Consider the following 16,524-nt stretch of genomic DNA (forward strand, 5'->3'; position numbering starts at 1 on the left):
CCTACATGCGTGCTACCAAATACCCTTGGGTTCGGCTATCGACGACGCGATATTAGCGATGCAAACTCCAAGGCGAGCCGAATTTGCTGCCTTCAGGTCCTAACACCTTGTCTTCAGAGTACCTAGTGGCCCTGTTGGCCTTAGCGATGGTTCCCGATTTAATTCTCCGACCCCAACTAGCAACGCTTGGTCATTCGTGGCCCATGCCTAGCAAAAGTTCGCCGGCATCAGCTCTCGCCCGTCATATGTGATACTGCCCGACTGGTAGGGGCGGCCAGTGCCACCTCTCCACGTCCTGCACCTTGACAAATATACCTAGATGGGTAGATGGATGTAAAGGACAGCCACCGCACCAGTCGTCTGAGACAACATACTCTTTGATATCCACCGATAAGCATGGCGCTACGAGTCAGAGTAGCTTAGCATCACGGGAACGATCTACAGGGGCATCAGACAGCCGCCTTGCAGATTCCACATTATGCTCTACCATGGCTCTGGTCCCTGTGCCCCTCGAAGAGCACCCGGCGTTGCGCCATCATTGTGGCATGTACTCCGTAGCGATTCCAAAGCTGCAAAGACCAGTGGGATTTGTCGTCATACAGTGGGCAGAACTTTGAAAAAACATCTACGTCAAGATTCCGCTTTCGCCAAGGATACTGATAGACGCCTCGATCGATGCGTCAATCTTGCTTTGGTCTGCTAAAGACGTCCCTCTAAGCTCTCGGCCCAGTACATCGGTTTGACTGCCATTCTCACTGCCAACCACCCATCCTACCACCATACCTGAACATCCAGCCTCTTGAGCAACCAGATACAATACATCTAGGTCGAGAACGCAGTTCTGGCAGACCCCCCGTCGAGCAAGAGACATGCAGCTAGCCGGCTGGATGTGCTCGGAACATGCAGTCGATGCCGCCAACCCTCATGTACGATCGGCCACCAGCCCTCACCGACTTCCCTTACTTAGTTGCCAACCCTGGCTATCAGCTAGCGGCCTTTTAGTGGTGCGACATGCAAAGCACAGAACGGCGGCGCCTATTGAGATCTCGGGGTCCCGGATCTGGCCACAGCATCGTTCCAGTCAGACGGTAGCTTTTCAGGGTCTGCATGTACTACATCATCAACTTTCATGTGGTGGGCAACAAAGATCAGCTCGAAGATGCGCAGCATGTGTGCTATGCTCTGTCGGAAGTAGCGGCCGATACCAAATGGTCCAGTGCATTCGATGCGGCTTGACATTCCGACATCCCCAATTCGCGAGAAGCCGAGTTCAAGGCCTCGCATAGCTTCTGATCGAATATGTACGGCATAGGTTCAGTGCTAATGTCACGAATAGCACTCTTCTACCTCTGGCGTGCCGGCCAGGGATCCTGGTTGGCCTGTATATTGGTGAGTTGGCCACCATTCTTAGCCCCTGCTTGACGTCGGGATCTTGAGACGCTCCAACCCTGCACACTTCATCTCAACCTTGAGGCTCTGCGAACTACACGTCTCTGAATATTTGGACGACATTATCGACAAGCAGCTATTGCTTCCACTTGTCGCTGCGCCTTCGGGCCTAAGCGGAACTTCACACCATCAAGGACCGGCGCTTCAGGAACCATTAGCGTGATCAGACGCTTTCACCGTTCCCTCGAACAACGGTCTGTCAGCCGTGGTGTATGGTCAGACAGACAAAGCTGGAAGGAAACGGGACCGTTTACGCCAACCCCACTGAGATCCACGGCATAATCACAGACCAGTACCTTAATCACACGAACCATGACTTCAAGGTTAAGAGAGGCCCATCATTGTCTCCAAATGTGCTTACAGCTATGCCAGCAACTTCTGTTGCCTGCGTCTAGCACATCCTCTGGAAATCCACGCACTCCTTCTGTAGCCCAGTAGTTGCCAAATTCCAGCCCTTGGCTCATTGTCTCGGGCTATACGGATCTTGCACGGACTAGGCACTCATCGCTACAGAATCGAAGTAGCTTTGGCCACAATTTACTTGTGTCCTGCGAGATGCTTCAACTATGTCACAGTGGTACGATTATACATTCATGGTTTCACAGAGGACCAGACGTTACCCCTGCAGGACTCGGTATGTTACAAATGGTCCATCATGTACGAGTGTCGCACAGCTGAGGGTCCAAAACGGGATGCAGTTCATTTCCGAGGGGTGATGAACTCTCTCGGAAGCTGGGAGTTGCTCGCGAGTTGAATTTGGAATGTTGGGCTATGTTGGATCCTAATTGACTTCATCTGTAGGCTGGAAGAAATTCAGCGATAACCATCGAGTTGCACGGGGTCACCGTGTCGACGACTTGCTGTCGTTCGCGGCTTCGCCTAGCCGAGCGGATGTAGGCAATGAACTCCGAATGGCACGAAAAGAAAGCTCACGGTGGAAATACGATAGGATTCAAGGCTATCCTCCTGCTCACTTGCAATCGGACCAGACCGGCAAAGGCACAGTAACGCTTGTGTAAGCTTCTGACCCGACACCGTCATTGTCTATCCAGTTGCGTGCCTTCACGTCGATCCGTCTCGGTTCTTCATCAGACAGTCCTTTGACCCTGCAACTTTCGGAAACTTTTATTGCTATTTCGTGTGGTAGTTGAGAGGCTACGGCCTATGGCGCGCCGCAAGAGCCGTCCATGGTGCTCATCATCGCCCCGATACCGATTCAGACGCTCTTCTTTAGAAGCCGCCATCGAAATTTCTGACAAATTTGTGTCAAATTCTATGGCTGATGTCACGCCGTTGCTTTATACACTGCGTCGTCTCGAATTGCCGCTGTGGCATTCGATGGCCTAGCAAGCTAGGGGTATCCATCGTCCGAGATGGCGTTGGTTACCGATGTCAAATTTGCCGATTTGGTATCTTTCCAGAACATCCGATGATCGACCGGATCATTCAAAGAAGAGACGTCCGCGACGTGGCCTGATCGGTCGTTCCTCGATGCTCACTCAGATCGACTTGCCAGCGAGGACTAGGTACAGTGAGATGGAGACGATCGTGAAGCCACTCCAAGCCATGACCAGTTCTTATCAATGAGCAAACAGGCCACAACGTAGTCCAGCATTAGGACTCCAGCGCCTTCGATTTCATACCGTTGTCTCCGCTTCGCGGCTCAAGAATCAGCCGCTTCCCGCGTCACGAGAGAACGATCGTGGGAAGTTCTGAAAATCACTGCCTCATATGGCCACATTTGATCTCTAGGAACCGAATTTATCATGCCAATCGACAGCTCGACTTCTTGTTGGGTCGCCCGTTAGTTGCGAATCGCGACTCATTGCTACACGGTAAAATTGTCAAGCGTTGATACTCGTCAAGTGTTGGTTGGAACTGACTCTCTAAACTAAATAGCCGTAGCAAATCGCCTCGGTTGTTTACCATTTTCACCGAAATGGAACGAAAAGAAAGCTGAAGTGAGATTTTGATATCAAACGAGCCTCTCGATTTTCTAAGCCACTCGGCGGTTCGATCATTTGGAGAATACCTAATGAGATATTGCGAAAGACCCTGCTGGTTTTCTTCTTGTTTCATATGCATTGTTTTAGAAAACGAGATGATGATCTACTCCGTATAAGCATACCATGCTAACTATGTTTTCTGATAGATCACATACACGTGAGCACTCGGGCTGGCTACATGAAGAGCAGAAATTCTCCAAGCCAGCCACAAAAGCTCGGCTCGGCTTCAAGAATCAGTCGTTTCGTCCTCAAGATAAGAGCTTTTCAACACTTCTCATGGAGTCTCAGCTACTCTGCCTGATGCTGTCGCACAATCGAGCGTTCCATCGTTGTTGTCCGTTGCCGGCGGACCGGCAGAATGTAGCCGGGGCCAGGCGACGGTATGGTATAAAAGCACCTGGCGCGCAAAGGATGCCTAAATTGCGTTGTTTCTGGGCGCGTTCCGCGCAAAGACTCCGATTCCGCTGTGGATGCGAGAGACCCTTAGTTTAACAGCCAGGCGGGGCGCGACGGAACCCTTTTTCGACATTCAAGGCTGTCCGAGTCGTTGCCAACAGGGGCCTGTCAACCCGTCCGGGGTTTTCGGCAAAGATTACACGGGATCGTCAGTCAAGCTCGCTGCACGCATTTCAGCTGGCCGACATCTGATTGGGTGGTTTTGGCGAGTTGACCAGGAGCTGGACTGAGGTCTGCCTTCAGCTGCAAGCCACATTCTCCGGTTCGGGCTAAAGGCCATGATAGTCTTGTCTTAGGCACCGCTAGACTCCACCACACCGCTATCACGCCAAAAGCTCATCACCAAAGATGAGTTGTCGTGACATAGGGCGCAAAGCCTTGTTTGTTGCTTACAGTCCGTATCCGTAGGAGTTTATCAAGACTCAAGTGAGTTCCTCAGTCGCGAGTCGAAAGCGTACGAAGCTGCGCAGGAGACACGAATTGGATCAAGTGATCTCCATGTAAGTGAGCAAAAGAGGGGCAAAGGTACGTGAGATCTACCCCCTTGAGTCAACTCGACGAGATATGTAACTAGGTTTCAGAAAAGAAAAACGGCTTTGGAATGATCATCTGGCTGTCTGCCTTGCCAGGCTGGTCGAATAACGCTACCAACGCGCATCGGTCCATACCCGCACCTCACGAGGCGGAGTTTCCACATGGTCCAATCCCAACCAGCCTCTATACCCCGGGCCAAGATACGAACGGTCAAGTGCAGGAGACTTGGAGCTGGACCCTTGGTGTATCCCTCCTTTGAGCCTCATTGGCGTTGTTGGACGCCATGGTCTATTGGCTCACCCGCAGGGCGCGTTCTATTCGGTAACTTTTCATCTCAGCCCGAGCTGGGATTGCCCGGCTGGCTGTATCTGTCTCCCTTTTCTCCCGCATCCTTCTCTGGAGCCCTCGTCTCTCTTCTTATCCCTCCCTTCTCCCCCCTTTTTCTCGCACTTTTCCTCCACATCGTATTATTCTGTAAAGACACAGGAAACAGATCGTTACAGCTTCAACATGGGGAGATTCATTCAACTCGGAGCTCTTGCTTGCTTGTACCTGGGCGTGGAGTCCAAGGCGCTGAGATGGCAGGACGATACCCCAAGCTGGTCTCCACCCAGGCAGACCATTGCTGCGATGAACATGGAGGAGCTCGGCTTCAGTCCGAAGCCCACTGCGGCGCCTGAGCCCGGCAATGTCGACCTGAAGCTGGCCAAGCGTGTAAGAGGCGACGACACCTGTGGTTACATCTCTGGAGAAGCTAGTAAGTATACAATCTTATGATGAACAGAGAATGGTGGTTTGTAAAGGATGCTGACCTCTCTCTAGCCAACTCCATCTACTGCGGTACTGGATCCTGTGTCATCAACAGCTTCTATTCTGTTGTTGGTTGCTGTAGCTCTTCCTCAGTCACAGACTGCACCACAATTGCTACGAGCTGTCTCCCATCAAGGTCGGCTAGTCGCGCCAGCAGTGGTGATACTCGTATGCAGCTCTGGTACGTTATACTGTCGCTCTTCTTTTCCTACGTGAACCATGTCTCATACGAATGCTTCTAGCACTGCCTCGGAAAGACCCGAGTGTGCCACTTACATCTACTCGGGCTCGCTGTTCAACCGTTATACCCTTTATGCATGCGCTGCCACCGAGGAAGTGATTGTTGTCTACGCAAACCCTACAGATTCTTCCGTCACCCAAGAGTCGACGACAGCACCGTCAACAACCTCCCTCCGCAACATCGCATCAACCACTGCTACGTCTGCAGCGACTACTAGCACGTCTAGCGGTGGTGGTGGCGGCGGCGGCGGCTCGTCCACTCCCGTTGGTGCTATCGTGGGCGGCGTCGTCGGAGGCGTAGCGGCTATCGCACTCATCGTCTTCGGCATCATCTTCCTCCTCCGCAAGAAGAAGAAGGACACCAACAACGTCAACAACAATCAGGCCGCCCACCAGTCTTATGTCGGACCCCCGCCGCCTAACCAGGGACAGCCGCAGATGTACCAGCAGCCTGGTCCCCCAGCGCAGCAGCCGTCGCCCCAAGGATACCCTCCCCAGCAACAGCAGGGACACTACCCGCAGGGCTTCACACCTGTGGACAACAACAATAACAGACAGAGCATGATGAAGCAGCACTACGACGTCACCACGGGATCCTACGACCAGAGCAACAACGGCGTCAGCCCGCCCGCCAGCCCGCCACCCATGAGCCCCTCGCCCACTTACCAGTCCGGTGTGCCGCAGTACGTGCCGTCTCAGAACAGCGTCAGCCCGACGCAGGGAACGTATCCTCCCCAGCAGCAGCCCCCGCAACAGCAAGGGGGCTACTACAACGCTCCCGCTCAAGGACAGCCACCCGCACCACAGCAGCACCAGCACCAGCAGCCGGGCTTCGCGTCTGAGTTGCCTGCTCACAGGGGCGACAATGAGCTGCGTGAGTTGGCTTGAATGGCTGTCAGTGTGGACTGAGGCGGGCAAATGTGGAAAAGCGCAGTCGATGTTTTGGTTTAATGATGGATTTAATTTTCAAGTATGAATGCGGGGTGCTGGAATGGATACGAAGCTCACGCTCTCAAATGCTGTTGTGAACGTGTAGTCAGCAGTGGTGTTGAACAGGATTCTTTGGAGGGAGGGGCAACTATCGTTATGTGTATATGTAATACCCAAAGTCTTTTACATGGCCTCAATGGGCGTATGAAACCCTCTCTAATGCAATTGAGATATATATAAACCATGAGATTGCCAAGAGATGTCGTGAGACATGTCAACTGCTTGTGCGCTGGGTTTCATAATCGTTAAACTGATTACAGCTTGCTGTGTAGATCACGGCGCCAGGGTGTATTTGGGTTATCATGTCGTCCCGGGATGAGGTGGTCCACGGCCAAGGTATTGAGGAAACCTGGGTGGACTTGGTTTAGGTCTGTGACACCGCACATTTTCATCGTCGTTTCCAGTTCGTCTCGCAGGACTACGAATAAGTCAGTATTCCGATTATACATCTCACAGCGTATGCATTCGCCCGGAAAGCTGCAACAAAATGGTATTCGAAAAAAGAAGGGGAAAAAAAAAAGTACTCACTCTCAATGTATCGCTCCACGCCCTCAGCACCATAATTAAGCCCATATAACAAACCCCTCCCAACACCCACGGCCTTGGCACCAAGACACAAGGCCTTGAAGATATCCGTCCCACGCGAGATGCCGCCGTCCACGTACACCTCGACCCTGTCAAACACGTGCGGGCAATTCTTCTGCAGCTCCAGCAGCACCATGATGGTCGCAGGGGAGGTATCGAGGCTCCGCCCGCCGTGGTTGGAGAGGACAATGGCCTCGACACCGACCTCGACGGCCCGCTCGGCGTCCATCCACGTCTGCACGCCCTTGAGGACGATGGGGAGACCCGGGACGGTGCGGCGCAGCCAGGCAATGTCGGACCAGCTCACCGAGGCGTCGATGTAGCTGCCCATGATACGGCCGAGGGCGCCACCCTTGGCGTCGTTGACGGCGCGGGCGCCGGAGATGGGGGAGCCCAGGGACTCGTCGGAGGCCACGCGCTCGTCAGCCTCGCGTTTTCCGGGGATCGGGGCGTCGATTGTGAGGAAGAGGGCTTTCACGCCCTGTGCCTGGGCGGAGCGCAGCAGGCGTTCCGAGTTGGCGCGGTTCTTGTCGACGTAGAGCTGGAAGAAGACGGGGACGTCGTAGGGAGTTGCGGGTTTGTGCTCGCGCTGGGCGGCGAGGATGTCCTCGAGCGGAAACGAGGCGGAGACGGAGACGCACTGCGGGACGCCGGCGGATTTGCAGGCGCGGCCGAGTTCCTTTTCGCCTTCGGGGTGGACGAGGCGGGCCATTGCGGTGGGCGGGCAGAAGATGGGGGCGCGCATCGGGTGGGAGAGCATGGTTGTGGCGGTGGAGACGGCGGCGACGTCGACGAGGACGCGGGGGCGGAGGGTGATTTGGGAGTAGAGGGTCGCGTTGCGGGTTTTTGTGAAGAGGTCTGTTGCGGCGGAGGAGACGAAGGCCCAGGCTTTGGGGGAGAAGGAGGTGGAGGCTGCGGATTCGAAGTCGTGGGCGCTGATGAGGGTTGTGAGGGGAGGCTTTGAGGGCATGGTTGGTGGTGTTGGTGGTGTTTGGCTGTCTTGTTTTTGGGATGGATCTCGATGCTGCTGCTGCTGCTGCGGCCACTTGTGAGGTTGAGGTTTCGCCATGATGGCTCCCAGGGGTAGGACGCCCTTGTGGTGCGAGGTGGGAATGGTCGACTTGACCAGGTTGGGCCCGTGGACTTCAGAGTAGACTTCTGTGGCGTCTTTGCCTGCGCACTTGAGAATCACGGCGATGCCGCCCGGGTGTTCGCGAACAAAGTCTGTGAAGTCGTAGACGGCGCCGTCGATTGCGAGCCAGAGGTCGTCGAGGCGGTTGTGTCTTGATACCTCGGCCGGCGTCAGTGTAAGAGGGGGCATGTTCTTATCATAGGAGTATAGGTGAGATGGGTAGAAGAATGGCGTCAGAGAGAGGGATGATGTTGAGAGGTGAAGACTTGCATCACCGTCTTTGTATGTCGTCGCGGGCCGGGCGCCAAGGCGTAGTCTGACATGTCCCGGGACCGAAGGGGGTAGTCGATTTCGGGCGGTATTGCGCCGAGAGGATCCCTCGGGATGGTGGGGCTGCAGCGTGCCGTCCTCCCCGGGTTTCCCTTTTGATGCGACTCTGGCAATTGCCCTTGGATGATGGCCGCCCCCCATGCAGGCGGGGGTGGATTGCACCCTCAGGGCCCGCGGGGAGATTCTCTCGCTCGCTAAAGATGCACGGATTTAGAGCTCGTCATCACTGTAAATCACCGATGTCGCATTGGGTTGTTGGTTGTGGTGGTCCCGTGGTGGGAGAATTATTTTTATTTCTTTTCATGTGGAGTTACCTCTCCAAAGCCTCTCCCTCATATGAAGCTAGATCAACATCACCCCGCCAAAGCCTTGCCGATAAGACTCAATGCCCTTTGGCTGTGATTCATCTTCAACGCCAGCGCGTGCCCCTCCTCGCTCATCTTGGCCCACGTCTTGCGCAGGATGCCAATAATCTTATCCTCGTCAACCTCTTCTTTGCTCTCAAAGTCGTCAAAATGATCGTCGAGGAAGACGAGGCATGCCACGTCTTCAAGCACCTGCGTCTCCTCGTCCTTGCTGAGGTTCTCCTTGCGGATAAGTGCCGCCACTCGGTCGACGTCCTCCTGGGGGATGGCGGGCTGGATGCCGGGCGATGAGGCGAGGAGCTCAGCCACCTGAGCGGCGGCTTGGGACTTGAGCTTCGCGCGCCAGGTGAGGTAGCCCGGACGGGTCATTGGGTATGTGTTGCGGGGGATTTCCCATCTACGGTTTGTAAATCAGGTGAGTCAGATAATGAGGCTTGTTAGGTAACTATGACTGGAAAGGGGTCTTATTCATCAACGTGATATGCTTAACATGCACATTGTGATGCTTATAATTGCTTGTTTTAAAAAAGGTAAAAAAGTATAATAAGAAAGGAATGCTTGATTGCGAAATGTTACCTCCTGAAATGTTGGGCTCGGCAGGCCAGTTGTAGGACCGGAGGGGCCGCCGGAGACCTGACGGCGAGCCAGCGCGTCATCTTCTGGGCATAGTGAAGCTCAAAAGGAACCGACTCAACGGACGATGGCCTGGGATCTTGCTTGTGGGCCTCGTCGATCAGCTCGAGGGCCTTGAGGTAATTGGGTGGCAGATCGGGCAGTGAAGACGACGCTGCCATTTTGGTGTGTGCGATGATTATGTGATAGTATGAGGTGGGATATGGTGGGTGTGTTGAGCGGGAGGGTGTTGGGATGAGTGAGTTTGAACGGAGATCGCTGGTGAGGGAAGAGATGGGTTGCTGTTTCAGGCCTTGCGAGAACTTCTTGGCCAGTGAGAGAGAAAGCCGCTAGTCGCCCTTTCATTGACCGAAATCAAGAATGCAACCACCGACGGCGGGTTCCATTCAGGACGATGAGTAAGCCCGGGGCATGATTGGCCATCGCTCACATATCGCCCGTCCCGGACCTGCATCAGAGGTCAGAGGCTCACCTCGTCCTCATTGCCGTGGACCAATCCCCGGACCTTGTTGTTAACATCAACTTGATATTTCCCACACATCCTACTCCCCCACGCAACAGACCATGGCTCTACCAAACTTCCCACTCAATGTCACACTCACCGCGTCGCACAATTAACGCCTATTTTCAGCATATAGATCGACAGGACCCATAACCTGTCAATCCGTTGGCCCCACGCTTCCATGCTTCGGCAGATCGCCTGCCGCCCAGTCTCGCCTGTTCTAGACCGGAGGATACTTTGCGATCCAGGAAGGGGGAACTTGGAGAAGGGTCCCCGAACCGCGACGTTTCGTCCCTTCGTCCCACCATGGCCGATGCTGCATACGCACACTTCCCCAAGCTACTGCGTATGATTCATGCTCGTTGATTGGTCGGACCCATTCAACCGCTTAAGCTGAAGTTTGACACTTTGCCAGTCTGATGAAGCCATATTAATAGCTTTCAAGGAGGTCCTTCTGCCCCATCTTGGCCGTCAAAGCCAGCTTCAAGTTTTCATTTTCGGGTTCGTGCTCACCACAGCCACAAGCAGAATATTTCTCTTCTCTTTCTTTTTTCCAACCTACCTAACAGAATTGATTCAATTGCCCACTTAATCCTCGACAGGGCATAACTGTCTGTTTGGGAAAGGATGACGGAACGCTGCTCCTGCCTGCTCTGGTGAAATCGTAGCTTCCTGGTTGATTTCTATCACCTGTGACCTTTCGCTCCAGCCTCCTTTGCCAACTTCACCTACCTTACCTTACCTTATCAATCGACAAACTCGACCACACACCTCACCCTCTGTTCTTTCTTTCAGCTACACACCAGATTTCTCACAAGGCACCACCTCGTGACAATCACAGCTTATACTTCTTCAGCCGGCAATCTCATTGATCATTCTATCAATAGAATCCTGCAACTACACTGCCGTTTTCAACAGCATTTACAAAGCCTGAACTCACCGACAACCTACTCATCAACATCACGATCAAGTCCATCAACAACACCCGATCGACCTCAAACTCAGATATCTCAAGCGCATCATCAAAGTCGTCTTCTGAAAGAAAAACCACCATTGTCACTCTCCGCGGATTGAACACTACGGATCGGACAATTGCAATATTTCGGAACGGAAGCAGCGACTTCATTTCTCAAAGCTTTGTGGTTTTCAGAATACTCACAGGCAGATTAAACTTCAAACAGTGAGCTACAATTCCAGCGAACCTTCCCTTTCCAAATTATTTGCTAAAAAAAAAATTCCAGATTCATCTCCTCAACACTCCACGAGCCAACATACCTATGCTTTCGCAATGACCAAAGCTAATCATCTGGCTGCCACAGTCGTTGACGATGGCACATCCTCCGTCACAGCAGTTACAGATGATGACGCCATGACACTCGTCGACCTGTTCGGAGATCTTGACGTCGAGGAACTCACCGAGCCTGATAACAAAACCACATCTGGGGTGTCGACCAGCATTGTGAGTTCAGAGGCCAGCATAGACGCTGCTGATAGTGAGGTCGGCCTGGAGAATAAGCCAAACGAGAAGGGCAGGACCGCAGGCACAGAAAGCCAGTCGGCCACAGAAGCAGAGACATCTTCTGTAGTCACATCCGATGCAGCCAACTCAGAGGTGGCTGAGTCGTCAGCCTCTGGCGAGACAGCCTCAGAGGACAAGAGTACAACCGACAATGCATCCTCAAAAAGCGAAGACGCCTCTACTGGTGCCCAATCATCAACCACAGGCGAGTGGACAGCCTCAGAGGATGCCCTCATCATCGGCATGAAGGAGGGTGGTGAGACCTGGGCTTCCATTGGGAACGCAATCAACAGAGGCAAGAACGAGGTCAAGAAGCGCTGGCACGTATTGAAGATCAACGTTGCCAATTCGGCCGAATCCACAGGCGAGGCTCAGACAGTGTCTGGAGAAGAGACCACTCAGACCGAATCCCAGGCCGGTACCGAGGCTGATGCCAAAACCGACGGGAGCCAAGATGAAGCAGAGAAGTCAGAATATGACAATTACAAATCCAAGGCAGAGAGAAAGGCGGAGCGCAAAGCCGAAAAGCAGAAGCAGAAGAACAAGGAGACCCCCAAGTCTGATGAAGAAGCGAAAGAGCTGCAAAAACCTTCCAAGGAGGTGAAGACCACTGGGGGCAAGAAACCCGAGTCCAAGCCCAAGGAGCCCAAACAGAGAGGCAAACCCGCCGAGCCCGCCCCGTCAGAGGACTCGTCAAAGCCTGCTACCTCCGACACCAACGATGAGACCCCGAGCTCATCCTACCGAGACCGCTTCAACCTCCTCCGCGACACCTCCTCGGCCTCCAAGTCAACGTCATCCGCTACCAGCGCAGACGACAACGACGCCGATCCTCAAGCTCAATACAAACGCGAACTCGCCGGCCAGGAGCGCTACATCCGCAGCCACATCCACCCGGCGCTCTACCCTCCCGCGCCGGCAGCATCCCACAAGAGAAAGAGACCACTTCCCCCTCCCGCCAATAGACGTGCGCCCAGCCCGGCAGACAGACAGCAACGCCGAGACGACGCGACTCTCGCGGCCGTGGTGTCCAAGAGGGAGGCGACAAAGTGGCTCGAGATGCAGGCCAACTTTTACAATGCCACGGGCCGGATGGTGCCGCTTCACATGATCAAGTCGAGATGCGAGGCTGAGGAGGACCGAGGCAAGGCCGCCGGCGTGCGCAGTTGGGCCTCCTCGGTGGCCGGTAGCGAGGATTTGTTGGACCCCTACGAGGGTCGGGACGCTCCTGAGGATGCTCTCGTCGATGATGACGAGGATTGATACACCCCTTTTTTTTTCCTTTCTTACGCTTGTTTGCGAAATGCGATCCTCATGAGATACCTGGCTTGAGGAGGGTAACGACTGACGAATGATGATGACGATGAAGGTTACATCCTCACCTTTTTGCGTCTACGAGACTTTGATCGCAACTTTGATTTGGGACAGCTGGTTTAGACGGATGGAAATGGGTTATCGGATATCTGAATTGGGGTTGGGGATTCGGGATAACGGATAGATGGAGTGGTAATTTGCATTTTTGTGTTTTGGGTCGTCTCTGGGTAACAAGGTAGTTCCTCCGTATGAGGACTATGGATCCTTTTTCCATATCCAGCCAGCCATCCTTTGCTCTATTTCTTTCTTTCTGCAACTTCGTAGGGTTTGGGGAGAGAAGGATGAATATGAGAGAGAGAGAACCCTATTTCCATACTGATACTCACGATGAACTGCTTTTGCATCTCAATTTACTGGTAGTGAATGGTGTGGATTTGATCTCACAGCATTTCGGTTTGCAGAGAAATCCCCAAATTTTGAAGCTTCTATAGAAAAAGGTGCAGACTACTACCACCACCAGCCACCGCAGAGGATGGGGGGGGTATCAATGGGAATCAACTATTACAACAAAAAGCACACATGGTGCATGTCGAAAACTCCCACCGTATCAATTCGCCTCCCATTCTCGCCGTATCCAAGATATAAGTACAGGTAAGCAGCCCTTGGAAATTATCCAAGGGAGTCTGCTGTAATATGATGTCCACCCAATGCGCCGTTTGAGATGCTGTGTGCGCTCAAAGTTTTCGAGATAGCCCCCCTTAGCCTGCTCGACTCCGCTGTAGCAGTAGTATTTTCGAGCTGAATCTTGTACATCGAAGAAGCCTGTGGAAGGGGAACCGTAGACGCATTGCATGAGAGGTCATCATGCCTGACCCGAGCGCAGCTTTCGCCGTCGGTCGGAGCAGGAGTCTATGGCCACCACCACCAAGCTGCGCCTCTCTAGAGAATATTGTGACCGGGGGTTGAGTGATATCGAGTACCTCCTAGCCAAGTCATAGAATAGCCACCATTGAGACATACCGTCTATCAGATAGGGTTCTCCATGCCGGGGGCCATTGTCGTTCCTGGAGGTGCAGCTGGACTAGGACTTGTTCCTCTAGTCAAAGTGTTATTGCTTGACCCGAGCCCCCGCTTCATCATCTTGCCCAGGACAGTAACCAGCTCACAAGCATCGGAAAACATGTCATCATCCATGCCCTCGGTCGCTTCATAGACCTCGGATATGGCATCCTTGGCCAGTTTTCGGCTCCCGTCAGCGTCGTGCACACACTCGTAAAGGAACGCGGCGTATTCGGTCTTGACGGAGAGTCGTAATGAATGCGACCCCCAGAGGTGTTGATCAGCCAGAGCAATCGCCTCCTTGAAGTACTTGTGCGCTTCGGGGAGGTAATCTCTCGGCGGCTCGAGGAAGGCGGCGGGTTGGTCGGAGCCGCTTCGAGGAGCGAAACCCGGCGGAGGGTTCACTGGACCGCCCTCGAGGGCATGTGTGGGCTGTATTGAGCCCTGCGATGAGTTCCAATCCTCTCTTGCGATTCCTTTGCCCTTGTCCGTCCTTGGTGGGGTCAATCCGGCCATTGTGTCTGGAGTTGCGATGCCCATAGTGGACACTGCAGGTTTGTTGTGAAACAGGACGAAAATGTGGTAGAACGATGCTCGTAGCTTGTACGCCAATACCCGGAGTTCTGTATGGTTTCCCACCATAGGAATCACATATTGCTGCAGCATCACTAGGCCCTCTCTTGAAAGCCAGATGATGTGAAAAATGAGGTTGAGAGACTGGGGCGCGCGGGCAGCATCGGGTCTGCGCTGTTTCTTCGCTGTGACAAGTTGCTCTGCAAGGCTTAGTGAGAGTCCAAGGATCTTGTAAAGCATCGATGACAAGAGTGGGTTATCGGTTTCGACGGTTTTCGCCCATTTTCCGAGGAACTTCTGGTCAACTTCGGAGGAAGCCATGAGGATTTGTCCGCACGTCTGCGGCGCGTGAGATGGCAGGGATGGGTATTACGGCTTCTGTAGTCCTGATGAAGAAGGAGCAAGCCCGGAATGAGGAATTCGGCTGGGATTCACCGGAAGTTCGCCAATGATAATTAAGTGCCGTTCTCTGTACTGATTCAGAGCCGCTCAGTAGAAGGGCGTAAGCAATGGCTGAGAGTGAGCCGCGGGCAATAGTGAATGAGCCAATTATGAGAGCTGCGGAAAGCTCGAGGGTGAGAAGATATTCGGGGAGCAGAACAAGCCGATTATGTTTTTTATCTTTGGCCTGATAATGAAACTGAGTTATGCCGGTTGTCAGCGACTACAGGCACCGATCGCATTGAGTGTAATCTGGAAGAAAGGAATACTCACAGGTATAATACATTACTAGTAAGTACTCAGTGAGGGAGTTCGATCGTTCGGCCAATTGGCAACTTGCTAGGCGCAAAAATCAATTATTCAAGTGTGAGCGGGATGAGGCTCAAGTGAGAAGATGAGTGATTGAGTGATCTTTTCGCAAATAGCATGACGACAACGCTCAATGCTTGGGTGGATTGTCGTCGAGAAACCTTTTGAGGACAGGCGTAGATAGAGCTCCCCGATGGGCTACGAGGACGATCCCTGAGAGAATAAACGAGTGTCGAAGGATAATGCCGGCGTAGGAGGCGGTGAAGAGCGGGCGTGGAAGTGAGCGTCGGCGTGGCTGCGGGGGCGGGACTAGGTGCCAAACGTCTGGCAAGTCAAGGTGCGAGCAGGCCAAATGGAACCAGACGAGATGAGACGGCTGGCAGCAGTCGTAGTCGTGGAATTAGGGTGTGACGAGGTAGTGTGTCGGATGTCGGGCTATGAAGGCATCTCGACAATGGTTGAGGATGAGTCGAAGAACAGCAGCGATGCAGGTAAGTTTTGAGACGGGTTCGGGCGATGTAATGTAATGTAAGGTAATGTAGGTAGCTGCAGGTTATATGTGCCCTAAAGGAGAGCTTGCAGACAAAGGCGCAGAGGACTGGGGCATGCGGTGGTATTGTGCATGAACGAGTGTGGGCCTTTGCGAGAGCTGCTGCGCGGTCTGGCCGTAAGGTAGTGTAGAACTGGGAGAACCGAGGCCGATTGGGAATGGAGGCAATTCCCGGGGTACTGATACAGATGGATGACGAAGTCGCCCAACAGGTACCGCACAGGCGATGGAGGTTGCGCGATAGGGTGCCTGAGTATGGAGTCTTTGGACACCCGGGGTCGGGTGGTTATGAGGTTGAGATGAGAAGTAGGAGCAGCAATGACGGCCGCGGGCGACGTCGTACAGAGGCGAGAGGCAGCGAATGAAGTCGGGTATTGTAGGTTGGATGACGGGGGCAAGATGCTGCAAGATGAGTTGTCCACCCCTCGGAAGACACGCGCACCGTGTGAGTTAAGGCTTGAGAGCGATTGATGTGGTAGCCCTGGTAGCCCTGGTAGAATCGAGCGCGAAGATGGGTGTTGGATTGGGCGCGAGTGACATCAGCTTTCAATTGCTTAGTAGGCTGGGGCTGAAGAAGCTGAGTATTCGTACGGATAGGTAAGGTTCTCCAACCAAGTGATGAGAAAGAAAGAGAAAGGGAAAAGGGCGATGGACTGGAGCTGGAATTGGAGCTGGAGCTTGGGCTGGACAGCTGGAGCTGGACGGAGGCAGGAAACAGCGTGGGAAC

General features: G+C 53.5%; 5 protein-coding genes across 5 annotated transcripts; 3 read left to right on the top strand and 2 right to left on the bottom strand.

Moving 5' to 3' along the window:
• Positions 1-3,587: 3,587 nt before the first annotated feature.
• On the top strand, positions 3,588-3,874 carry CCOS01_01063 (uncharacterized protein; the record flags this gene model as incomplete). Its single annotated transcript, XM_060449259.1, has 2 exons — positions 3,588-3,612; positions 3,744-3,874. The coding sequence occupies 2 exons, from the start codon at positions 3,588-3,590 to the stop codon at positions 3,872-3,874; spliced, it is 156 nt and encodes a 51-aa protein (XP_060320697.1).
• Positions 3,875-4,955: 1,081 nt separating this feature from the next.
• Positions 4,956-6,383, top strand: CCOS01_01064 (uncharacterized protein; the record flags this gene model as incomplete). Its single annotated transcript, XM_060449260.1, has 3 exons — positions 4,956-5,202; positions 5,268-5,436; positions 5,498-6,383. The coding sequence occupies 3 exons, from the start codon at positions 4,956-4,958 to the stop codon at positions 6,381-6,383; spliced, it is 1,302 nt and encodes a 433-aa protein (XP_060320698.1).
• Positions 6,384-6,739: 356 nt separating this feature from the next.
• Positions 6,740-9,691, bottom strand: CCOS01_01065 (FMN-dependent dehydrogenase; the record flags this gene model as incomplete). Its single annotated transcript, XM_060449261.1, has 4 exons — positions 6,740-6,903; positions 7,014-8,726; positions 8,915-9,294; positions 9,474-9,691. 4 exons carry the CDS (start codon positions 9,689-9,691, stop codon positions 6,740-6,742), a joined length of 2,475 nt encoding a protein of 824 aa, XP_060320699.1.
• Positions 9,692-11,320: 1,629 nt separating this feature from the next.
• CCOS01_01066 (uncharacterized protein) lies at positions 11,321-12,814 on the top strand (the record flags this gene model as incomplete). The annotated part of the gene is made up of 1 exon (XM_060449262.1): positions 11,321-12,814. The coding sequence occupies one exon, from the start codon at positions 11,321-11,323 to the stop codon at positions 12,812-12,814; it is 1,494 nt and encodes a 497-aa protein (XP_060320700.1).
• Positions 12,815-13,891: 1,077 nt separating this feature from the next.
• Positions 13,892-14,818, bottom strand: CCOS01_01067 (uncharacterized protein; the record flags this gene model as incomplete). Its single annotated transcript, XM_060449263.1, has 1 exon — positions 13,892-14,818. The coding sequence occupies one exon, from the start codon at positions 14,816-14,818 to the stop codon at positions 13,892-13,894; it is 927 nt and encodes a 308-aa protein (XP_060320701.1).
• Between the last annotated feature and the right edge of the window lie 1,706 nt (positions 14,819-16,524).

The sequence above is a fragment of the Colletotrichum costaricense genome (genome assembly GCF_030867565.1).
Source record: "Colletotrichum costaricense strain IMI 309622 chromosome Unknown Scaffold_1.1, whole genome shotgun sequence".
Lineage (NCBI taxonomy): Eukaryota > Fungi > Ascomycota > Sordariomycetes > Glomerellales > Glomerellaceae > Colletotrichum > Colletotrichum costaricense.